Source organism: Trichomonas vaginalis, chromosome III (assembly GCF_026262505.1).
Source record: "Trichomonas vaginalis G3 chromosome III, whole genome shotgun sequence".
Taxonomy (NCBI): domain Eukaryota; phylum Parabasalia; order Trichomonadida; family Trichomonadidae; genus Trichomonas; species Trichomonas vaginalis.
In genome coordinates, this window is record NC_067205.1 from 17734455 (window position 1) to 17746944 (window position 12490).

The window sequence follows — 12490 nt, forward strand, 5'->3', positions numbered from 1 at the left end:
TCAATCATTCAATTTGAATTTTGCAAAAGTGGATTTCTCATTGAATAGCTATTAAAAACAACAAGCAATTTAACTTACATTCAAATTTATTTGTGTTATATTCAATCTTCTCAAAATTATATATTTCGGCTATAGCATGATTATTGCTATATAATATAATAAACCTATAATAGTATCATTCTTTCAATTATTTGAAGAGAAAACCGAAAAAATCTATTTTCGGTCTATAACAATAAATATTTCTTCACACATTTTTTTCTTGATGTTTTTTTTAATAAATTAAAAAACTTCATTATCAAGAGGGTGTACCATTATCCTTAAAAATTTAAGTATTGTAAACTTCTCAATTGTCTATGATAAGTGGTAAAAAGTGAGTATTGTAAACATCTCAATTATCTACGATAAGTGGCAAAAAGTTAAAACAAATTTTCATCAAAAATTTATATTATTCACTTTAAGGTTCTGACACTTATCGTAAAAACGTATTCATCCAATAATTAAGTTTCAATTAAATAATCCAAACGAGATCCTTAGAGTATAATATCTATATCCGAATGAGTAATGAAATATATCCTTTATTCAAAATTTTTGTTTTCCGTCTAAGTCGAATAGCTTCTGGTTTATCTTCATCTATTCTAATCTTATCTGTATATCATATTTATCTACAGTAAATTTTGAAATCACTAAGTTGCGCGGGAATATAAAGTTTAGCATCTTGTATGCTTCTAAACTTTATATTCCACACATTGCAATATGAGTAATGTTAATTTGGAAATAAAAACTTTTTTGGAATGTCCAATCTTTCGATTGGAAATTTCAAGCACGCCATACTTCAAATTCCGACGGTTTTTCCAATTGAACTTTATTTACATAAATAGACTTAATATTTACATAAAAATGAAAACAATTTTTCTTCTATAATAAGAAAGAAAAACAGATCATTCTAAGAATTCTTGGTAGGTTATGAGCTCTTGAATTCTCAATATTATTATCATGATTTTTTTTCCCTATTTCGTTTTGGATTTTTTTTCGTGATATTAGAAACCAAAGCATCCATTACATCTTCCTAAGTAGTCTCTGAAATCACCTGGAGGTTTTGGACAGAACTTTTCCATCTGATTAAACAAGAATGGATTCCAATGAACTTGATGAATAATTGCAACTGTAAGATCATTTCTATTAATGCCTGTAGCATTTCCAAGGTTCTCGCCGTTTTTGATACCCATCATTGCTAAATGTCTGACGTTATCATTCGAAATATTCACGGAAATTCCGAATTTCTTAAATAAACCGCCATAGGCCCATCCGTTTATGCATCCTTGATCAACTAAACCCTTTCCAAACTGGAAATTACCTAAGTATGCTCTGAAAAAACTCTTCATTACATCTGCATCGCCTCCAAAATAGCCTGCGCAGATGGTATTTAATGAATTGAGCTTTTTATTTGATAAAGGAGCGCAACTAGAGATCCAACCGCGATTTCTACCATCGAAAACGCGTCCTTCGTCGGCTAAATGTAATTGATTTTTCGGAAAGTAGGCGTTGAATGGATCACCTTGGAAAACTGTATCATATAAGTCGCAGATAATAATTCTATTTAGTTTGTGAAGATTTAATCCGATGAAATTATGAATCTGAATATAAGGATCAGACCAATGGTCTTCATATCCCGTGTATGTTGGTTTATGATAGTTTATGAATTGACCACCACACTTGAGAACGTAGTTTTTGGTGTCGTTACTAACATTTGATAAAAATTCGTCGGTAACAAAAAATATAACGCTGCAATTCGTGCCAGTTTGGCGTAATGTTCTAATAAATATAACCATGTTATATGGTCTGCTTGTTGTGTAGGAAATAACAACATCATGAATATTACTATTGGCTAGATTATTAGACGAGTTGAAATTGCATGCGTCACACATAGTTTTGTCTTTAGTAAAATGGATTTTATAGTCAGTTTGTATATAATTTTCGAGATTTTGTTTGAATGGAAATAAACTTAATTCTGCTTCGAGGTCGATATAAAAGTTACGATAACTGTCTCTTATAGAATCTGACATAACTAGCAAAATAGATATTATCACAAGTGCTAGTGAAAACATGGGAATTAAAACGTACTAAGGATTTTGACTTGGTAGATTCATGAATAAAATATCTATTTAGGGGGGTGGATATCAATTTTGGAGACGTTAAATATTGTCCAAGTGGCCCCCAACAAGAAATAATATCAAATTGCCCAAACATGCCCCCAACACACAAAAAACACAATGATTGAGGACTGTAAACGCATTCAAAATAAAGTGGTTTTAGAAATAAGTCAGTAGTCATAATTCTAAATTGAGAATATAACCGTTTTATCTCCTCAATAATCCTTTACCATTGATATTTTGATTTGGGTAAACAACGCCTTCTTGGTAATACATTTATATTTGATGCAGTAATGCGCATTGCTGCACCATTTACATTTGCGTTGACAAAATCATTCTTTAAGAAAAAATCATTTTCTAGTTAGCATATTTTTGAATTTTTTTCTCATTTAATTCATGAAATGATCATTTTCCATTACAAACAAGATACATGCAAATGTTTTTATATCTCAAAATTAAATATCTTATGATTTTTGATGATATTTTGTTGGAGCAGGTATATTACAGCCAATAATAATAGTTAAGGAATATACAAATATACGCAAAAAATGTGTTCCTCCATAAGGTGCTTCTCTATCTTTTTCTCATTAGAAATAAATAAAAGTGACAATTTCAAATGAAAAATTTCAATAAATTCTTTTAGAAATTGAGCGAAATAGTAGCATTTTGTACCGATGGTATATACAGGCGAAACCTTTCGATACCAAGTCAAACGAAATCGATAATCATTGATAAATCTTGTTCAAAATTAGCTATTAATTCGCTTGAGTTATCATCTCTTGAAGAAGTTAGGCTTCCTAATACATTAATTGAAATTGAAGACGATGTTTTTATTAATTCTAAAATCAAAAAATTATTTATCCCAAAATCCACCATAATTTTGAATTTTAATAATTCATTCAACTTTATGCCATACCTTGAAAGAATTGATGTAGATCCTAACAATCCTTGTTATACTTCAAAAGATGGAATCCTTTTTTCCAAAGGCTTTGATCAGATAATTCATTATCCTATGCATATAACATCTCCCTTATATATAGTTCCTCGTGCTGTTAGATTCATAAATCCTTATTGCTTTTTACAGCATGAATATATCACAACTTTAATCTTTCATGACAAAATCCTTGAATTGAGGCAAAATTGTTTTCGGTATTGCCAAAGTCTGAAAATAATAATGATTCCAAATAAGTTTTCATTACCAAAGAACTTGACAAATTCATTTATTTATTCAAATTTTCATTTTCCAGAAGACATTGTTTTTTATGATGACATTTCAGAATCATGCACATGCCATCAAAACATATTTGAATTACCATTTTTAACCATTTTTATAACTACCAGTATCATATGAATAGATTCTCTTGATTTAAAAGTTCATAAAACTTTACAATATGAAAAAAAATTGACTTTTGGTTTGTATCTCATGTGTAATATACATAGACTTAAAATGATATTTGCATGCATATTTCTATAATTCAATATCGGCTTCTCTTAAAAATTAAGGTTAACTTATATTGTCACTTTTTATTCTTATAATTAATTTCAAATTTGAAACAATTGTTACTAGGACTTGAGTGAGTTAAGAGTATATTGCAAAGATGGCGTTTATAGACAGAATACTTCAATATCAAACGAAGTCAAATCAATTATTGTTGATGAATCTTGCACAAAATTAGATATATATGCATTTTATTTATCATCATTAGAAAATGTAGCATTACCAAACACACTAATTGAGATGGAAGATGATGTTTTTAAAAATTCTAAAATTGTCAATTTATTTATTCCGAAATCAGTTACAATATTGTATCAAAATAATCCCTTTAATTATATGCCATATCTTGAACGAATTGATGTTGATCCTAGTAATCCTAAATTTGCATCAAATAACGGAATTCTTTTTTCAAAAAACTTTGATCTATTAATTCATTATCCAATGCATATTACATCTCCGTTGTATATTGTTCCTCGCACTGTTAGATATATTAATCCATATTCCTTTAATCAACATCAATTTATTGAAACAATAATTTTCCATGATAGAATATTAGAATTAAGAGTTGGCTGTTTTCACAAAACCACCAATCTGAAATCGATATTGATTCCTAATAGATTTTCGTTACCAAAGAACTTAGTTGATTCTTTTAAAGATTCAAATTTTACCTTTCCAGATAATGTCACATTTTATTTTGACATTCTTGAAACATGTAAATTTATTAGAAATAAATTCGACCTACAGTACATTTCCCTATTTATATCTTTATTGATCTTGTAAATAAAAGCTTCAAATCCACATTTTTCAAAAAAAAAGTATTTGCGAAGTTCCAAGAAGTCAAATGAAAATGTTAAAATTTTTGATACTTTGAACTGTCATATGAATTGTATGCTTAGAGTTCCTTTAAAAATTTTTACATTTAGAGATTGAAAATTATGAAATGATGTGAATTTTTTGAAAAAAAAAGTTCATTTTTTTGTTTAAATTTTTCATCACTGTCTCATTCATTTATTAGAGATTGACCGAATTACGAGTATATTGTAGCGATGGAGTTTATACATTCAATGCATCAATATCAAACCAGTACAAATCAATAATTGTAGATGAATCTTGTTCAAAATTAGATTCCAATTCACTCCATTTATCATTTCTAGAACATGTTACATTACCAAATACATTAACTGAGATTGGAGATGATTGTTTCAAAGAATCTCAAATTGTCGAATTAAATATCCCAAAATCAGTAACAAATCTGAACCAGAACAATCAATTTAACTTTATGTCGAAACTTGAGCGAATTATTGTTGAAGAAGGAAATCCCAATTATGCATCAAATAACGGAATTCTTTTTTCGAGTAATTTTGATCAATTGCTTCATTATCCAGGCCATATTGTATCTCCTATTTATGTAGTTCCTCAATCAGTTAGATATATTGGTTCATATGCTTTTTATGCTCATGAATACATTGAAACACTTGTATTTCATGACAAAATTTTAGAATTTAGATCCGGAGCTTTCCAATTTTCAACAAAGTTGAAAAATATTAGGATTCCGAGTGAATGCCCGCTACCAAATAATATTGGTGATCCATTTTATCAATCAAGTTTTAAATTCCCATATAATGTCACATTTTATGTTGACATCATTCCTACATGCAGAATGATAAAAGATTGTTCTTCTATCCGATTCTATATTTCTTTCATATTTTTTGCTATGGGATGAATAAATTCATAAACCAATTTTCCTACTTAAAGTCTCCCTATAGTTTTTCTGTGTAAATATTGAGTGAATCTCTATCAAAAATTTAAATTACTAACACATGCACACGATTAATTGAAAATATGTTTTTGAAACTATTATTTAAATAATTATGTATCATTATATTATTCTTCTTTAAAAAATTGAGAAGTTTATAATAAATTAAGGTTTACTTAATTTCGTCACTTTTTTAGTATTTTATTTTATTTCAATTTCGAAACAATTTTTACTAGGACTTGAGTGAGTTAAGAGTATATTGCAAAGATGGCGTTTATAGACAGAATACTTCAATATCAAACGAAGTCAAATCAATTATTGTTGATGAATCTTGCACAAAATTAGTTGCTTATTCACTTCAATTGCCTTCACTTGAAAACGTAGCATTACCAAACACACTAATTGAGATGGAAGATGATGTTTTTAAAAATTCTAAAATTGTCAATTTATTTATTCCGAAATCAGTTACAATATTGTATCAAAATAATCCCTTTAATTATATGCCATATCTTGAACGAATTGATGTTGATCCTAGTAATCCTAAATTTGCATCAAATAACGGAATTCTTTTTTCAAAAAACTTTGATCTATTAATTCATTATCCAATGCATATTACATCTCCGTTGTATATTGTTCCTCGCACTGTTAGATATATCAATCCATATTGTTTTAATCAACATCAATTCATCGAAGGAATAATTTTCCATGGTAGAATATTAGAATTGAGAGATGGATGTTTTCAAAATACTACAAATTTGAAATCGATATTGATTCCTAATAGATTTTCATTACCAAAGATCTTAGTTAATTCTTTTCATGATTCAAACTTTACCTTTCCAGATAATGTCACATTTTATTCTGACATTCTTGAAACATGCAAATTTATTAGAAATAAATTCGATTTACAATACATTTCTCCATTTATATCATTATTAATATTGTAAATAAAAGTTTCACATTTTTATGCATTATATTAAAGGTGCACTTACTCCTTTCTGACATTCTCTCAATTTTTTTGACACACAAGCTTTCTATCCCATTATCCTAAGGTCAAAAGTTAATATTTTTGAATGAGAGCAATAGAAAGTAGGAGATAGTAAAAATAAATCACTACGCAATACCTAATATGGCTGCTATACTTACCACTTTTTCATAGCATGTCAGAAAGTGGTAAGTGCATCCTTAAATCAATCTGCATTCAGTAGTCAAAAATGAATTTTTTGTTTTATATATTTTTATTGGATTTGATATATTTTAATGATCAACTCCAAATTTTCTCAAATTTTCAAATTATACGCATGTTCAATTTTGAATAATCTTTTTTAAACGTTTTTTGAACCGATGTAAACCCCAATACTATCAACTATATTACTTTTTAATTCTCAATTCTCAGTCAAATCCATTCAATCATTGGAAAAACTGACTTTTTCATATGGAAAAACGTATGAAATGATGTGACTTTTTATAGTCTCATTTGTAAAGCTTTCAAAATTAATGGTATGAACCCGAGATTATAATAGTGCTATAGATTTTGATTGATTTATTAGATTTTGACTGAATTACGTGTATATTGCAGAAATGGAGTTTATACGCAAGATACATCTATATCAAACAAGGTCAAATCAATAATTGTTGATGAATCTTGTAAAAAATTAGGTACATATTCACTTGGTTTAACTTTTCTTGAAAATGTAACATTACCAAATACATTAATAGAAATTGAAGATGATGCTTTTCATTCAACAAAAATCAGTAAAATTTTTATTCCGAAATCAGTTACAATATTGCATCCAAATAATCCTTTTAACTATATGCCATATCTTGAACGAATTGATGTTGATCAGAAAAATCTAAATTTTGCATCAAATAACGGAATTCTTTTTTCTAAAAATTTTGATCATTTAATCCATTATCCAATGCAAATCAAATCTCCTATATACAAAGCTCCTCCCACAGTTAGATATATCAATCCTTATGCTTTTCATGCTTACGCATACATTGAAACCATCGTATTTCATGACAAAATATTAGAAATGAGAGAAGGATCTTTTTGGAAAACCCAGAAATTGAAAAGAATAATGATTCCATATAATTTTTCACAACCAAAGCTGCTAAAAGATGCATTTTTGGAATCAAGCTTCATTTTTCCTGATAATGTCATGTTTTATGCTTATATCAAGGAAACATGCATATTTATTAGAGATAGTATTTCCTATCGTTTTGAAATATCTTTAATATTTTTAATTATTTCCTGAATAATTAATTATTAGACAAAAAAAAGTTTTTACATAGGGTGCAAAAAATGCACAAAAAAGATTATTTAAAATTGAATTTGCATATTTTCTGCGTATTTGAAAAATTTTGGAGTTGACCATTATTAAAAATCAAATTCGTTAATAAAGAATTGCAACAGTTGTCTATACAAAAAAGAAAAAATTCATTCATTTTGGACAACTTTACACAGATTTATTTTCACATACACAAATAATGCACTAGTTTTTGTTCAAATTTTGATTTCAAATAGAATGATTAGAATTGGAAAATCAAATGAAATCAAATTTTGTGACGATTACACAATATTTTTTTATATTCAGGTTGAATATTGAGTTTACAAAAAAATATATTTTAAAAATAAAATTAAAATTATTGTTTATTGTTAAGTTTTAAATTGCGAATGTTTCGGATGGTTCGTCATCAATGTATGAGGATTGATTAGGTTTCTTAAGTTGCAAGAAGAAAGTCCTAGAGTTTCCTCCATATCGAGTGACACCAATCAATGAGTCTGCAAACTGGAAAACACCACTCTTGTGGCTGACAATGATGACTTGGTGTTGGTGTGACATGTCAATCAAAAAGTCACTAACACTCTTGACATTTCTGTAATCAAGTGCAGCGTCAATTTCGTCAAGAACGAAGAGAGGTGCAGTTTTAACTGTACTCAATGCGAATGACAGTGCTAAGACCGCCAATGTTTGTTCACCACCACTCAAGTTAGAAACATTTCTGTTCCTTTTATGAGGTGGAATAACGGAATATGAAATTCCGCCATTGAATGGAATAGAAACATTTTCTGGAGTCAAAAACGCGTTTCCACCCAATGGTTGCGATTTCAATGATGTCAAACGAGGATAGAAGATGTTCAATGAGTACTGGATCTTGTCTAAACTATCTTTGAACAAACTTAATCTCTTGCGTTTGATTTCATTGAATTTTTCTTTTGTCACTTTTTGTAGATCTCTCAATTTTTTGATTTTGTTTTCTGATTCATTTTTAAGGAGTTTCAATGAATTAAGTTGATTTTGGCATCCGAAATTAGGTTTTAATTTGGATTGTGCTTCTTTCAATTGTGAAATTTCTTTCTCAAATCTTTCTTTCGTCTGTTTTTGTTGTGATGGTGTCAGTTTTGATGATAGAAAACGTGACAGTTCATTTGAGAAGTCATGTAATAAAACTTCTTCTAAACTTGAGAAATCTGATGACAAAATCTTTTCATTGATCAAATCTCGTGTTTCTTCAATGATTTTTTGTAAACTATTCGATTTGGTTTGTAATTCTGTCACTTTTTTGTTTACATTTTGTGCTTTCTTGATCATTTCTTTCTTCTGGTTTTGGCACTTGTTGAAGAGAGATTCTTTAGTGGTCATTTCACTTTTGACTTCATTCAATTCTTCTGATTTTTCTGACAATGAATTGTTTAATTGTTTCAGTTCACTTTTGACACCTGACAGAGATTTTTTGACATTTTTGATTTGGTTTTTATTGTCATTTTTCTTGAGGATGTCAATTTTTGCATTGAAATACTCAATTTTTGCTTCTTTCTCTTTCTTCTTGTTTTCTTCATCAACGAATTCGTTGTATTTAGTTTGAAACTCTTCAATACTTGAACATCCAAGAATTTCGAAAATTTTGACATGTAAATCTGTTGTAAACTCAATATTGTCAAATTTATCTTTCAATTCATTGATTTCTTTTTGTAATTGAAGAATATTTGTTTCAAACTGATCAATTTCTGTTTCTTTTGCCTGAATTTTTGTTTTTAATTCTTCAATTTTCTCTTCATTTTCATCATTTCTCTGAATTTGTTTCTTGTATTCTTCCATCAATTTTTCGAAATCATCAATTTTTGTTTTGTTTTCTTTAAGAATTATTTCGTTTTGTTTTTGGAGTTTTTCAATTTCTTCTTCAATTTCTTTGACAAATTTTGGATTAGATTCGATGATTGCGTATTTTCCACATGAAACAAATCCATTTACATGTGAAACAACACCATCAATGTCAATAATTGTTTTGTTGTAACTTGGATCACGTAATAAATTAAATATCTTCGTCTGATCTTCATAGAATTCGTAATCTTTGAACAAAAACTGTAACAAAGGTTTGTATTCTTTAGGATAACTCAATAAATTAATCATCGAATTCTGTGTCAAAATTTCGGAATTTTCTATTTCATCAAGTGAGATAAAAGTGACACCAGAAAGATTGAATGTTTTCAATGTTTTGATACATTGTTTGATGACACTTTTTGAATCAACAACGATCAAATTAGAAAAAGAAGGCAATAAAGCAGAAACAGCTTTGTCGTATTTCTGGCGGATTGATGAAACAAATTGGATCAAAAACCCATGAATTCCTGAGATTTGATTACTTGGATTTTGCAAGATATCGAGGATATTGTATCTGTTCTTGCACTGATTATCGGAATTGATCTTTTGTCTCTCGTCATTCAACAATTTCTGTTTTTGCAAAATAATATTTGAAAAATCATTTTGCAATTCAGGTTCATGAGGCATAACAAAGTTAGCTATCTTCTTGGAGATCATTTCTTCATACTCTTCTTTCAAGTTTTGTAAATTTGACTTTGAATTTTGAATATTTTGTTCCAAAATTCGTTTTTCGTCAAGTTTTGATTGGTATTCTGCATGAACAACTGTATTTGATGAGTTAATCTTGTTGTTTAACTCAATCATTTCCTTCTTGTATTCATTTTTTACAGAGTTTCTCGATTCAATTTGTAAAATGTCACTTTTTAATGAAGAAATTTCCATATTTTTTGTGGTTATTTCATCATTAATTTGTTTGTCATTTAACAAAAGTTTTGAGAGTTTGCTGTTCAGCTCTTCTTCTTTGTTCTGGGTGATTTTGATCTCGTTTTCCAACGAATCAAAATTATTTTGCAATTTTTTCATCTTCTTCTGTGTTTCTTTGTATTCATGACGGGCTGCATTGATTGCTTCATCACTGTTCTTGGCTGCTTCGTTGTAATTTGATAGTTCTTCTCTCAATTTTTCGAAATCTTTTTTATTATTTTCGAAATCAGATTGAGAATCTTTGAGAATCAGTGATGATTGGCATAATGTGAATGAGTTCTCTTCTTTCTCCTTTTCTTTGATCTTCAAATCCAAATCATTATACTCATTCACAATTTTTGCCTCTTCTTTGACAGATTTGTACCTATCTGTGATACTGATTCTCTCTTCTTCTGCTGTTGTCAGGTTTTCTTTGACTTTTTTGAGGTCATCTTCAAGATGGTCGTACTGTTCCTTGTAATCGATCGATCCTGAGAGCTCCTCGATTAGCTTCGTAATTCCTTTCGGGTTTGTTGAGGCTAAATTACCAACTTCGCCTTGGAAAATAATGTAGGATTGGAATTTGTTATGAAAACCAACTTCGTTCAAGCTGTCTTTGTAGTCTGAGGCACTAACCTTGGAGCCATTGACGTAGTATGTGGAGCTTGAGTTCGTAACCTTTCTTTTGAATACGATAAGATCATTTAGCTTTCTGACGGTCATTTCGACTGAAGCTGAGGTAATGGTATCATCTGCGTTGCATATAAGTTCTGATAGTTCCTTGCATCGCATCGAAGAAGCAGGCGCTGCTAAGACAAAACAAATTGCATCGAAGCAATTGCTTTTTCCTGAGGCATTAGAGCCTATAACAGCTACAAAGTCATCAAAAGGTCCGATTTCGTGGACCCCTTGATAAGATTTGAAGTTCTCGAGTCGGAGTTTCTCGATCTTCATTTTGCTAATTAAGATGATGTATGTCACTTTTCGTATGATGTGATTTTATAGCGACAATACATGTAGCTCTATTAGTGTCTAAATAAAAAGAATTTTCTGGTTTTGTTCGCAGTTAACTCAATTAGATCCGAATTATAAAAATTAGTTCAAAAAATCATGAAAATAGATGAAATATAGTAATGATTCTTGTTGTTAGTTATCAATTTATAACTTAATTTAGATAGCGGCCTTTATATTTTATACAACAAATTTTTTATAGAGTCTTTTTCTATCATAGAATGAAAAATATTACACTTAGTAGCTATACTTCAATATGCCTGGGCAATTATTCAAAAAACTTGTATTTTCTTTTAAATTTTTTAAAAATATCAATGAATAATGGTAATTTTTAGATCATAAAGCTCAAAATCTGATTATTATGCATTTATCATTTATTTGCAAGAGACATGTAATGGTTTCTTCAGTTTGTATTTCTCGTTATTCTAATAAAAAGTGACAAGATTTTATGAAAGTTGTACATATTTCACCGAAAAAACAAGAAAATTCATTTAAACCGAAGGCAAGAGATGTTAAACGGGAAGTTCCTGCCGTTGATATTCGATTACCGGAGGTAGATCCTATTTTTAAAGAAACTCTGGATTTTAGAACGATGAGAAATCAAGAAACTCTAACTCCAGTACTACAAGCAAGATTAGATCATATCAGAAGTATTAAACAAGAAAGACCTAAAACAGCCGTTTATGTAAAAAAGAGAAATGAATTGCCTTTGATACAAAGAAGGATCGATTATACAAAAAATACAAAAGAAATGCTATATATAAAGAAGACTAGACAGATATCGCAATTCTATCATGATCCAATAGAAACAATTTACTTTAATCGAACGCAGAATACAGCACCAAGCTATGAGAATATGCAAACATCCGATATTAATCCTGTCTCAAGAAAAATACCTTCTTCTTTGAATCCTAGAGCTCGGCCAGTAATATTCTTTTAATTTATTTCAATATAGACCAAAAGCAATTCTATTACTTCATTTTCATCTGTATTATGGTTAGTGAACGATGCT

General features: G+C 29.0%; 2 protein-coding genes across 2 annotated transcripts, besides 3 other annotated features; both read right to left on the reverse strand.

Moving 5' to 3' along the window:
• Positions 1 to 231: part of a mobile genetic element that runs on past the window's edge.
• Positions 232 to 592: 361 nt separating this feature from the next.
• Positions 593 to 2345, reverse strand: TVAGG3_0720830 (uncharacterized protein; the record flags this gene model as incomplete). Its single annotated transcript, XM_001310542.1, has 1 exon — positions 1038 to 2063. The coding sequence occupies one exon, from the start codon at positions 2061 to 2063 to the stop codon at positions 1038 to 1040; it is 1026 nt and encodes a 341-aa protein (XP_001310543.1).
• A 4029-nt stretch (positions 2346 to 6374) lies between these two features.
• Positions 6375 to 6407: a mobile genetic element.
• Positions 6408 to 6555: 148 nt separating this feature from the next.
• Positions 6556 to 6587: a mobile genetic element.
• A 1460-nt stretch (positions 6588 to 8047) lies between these two features.
• TVAGG3_0720860 (structural maintenance of chromosomes protein family) lies at positions 8048 to 11421 on the reverse strand (the record flags this gene model as incomplete). Its single annotated transcript, XM_001310541.1, has 1 exon — positions 8065 to 11421. The coding sequence occupies one exon, from the start codon at positions 11419 to 11421 to the stop codon at positions 8065 to 8067; it is 3357 nt and encodes a 1118-aa protein (XP_001310542.1).
• Between the last annotated feature and the right edge of the window lie 1069 nt (positions 11422 to 12490).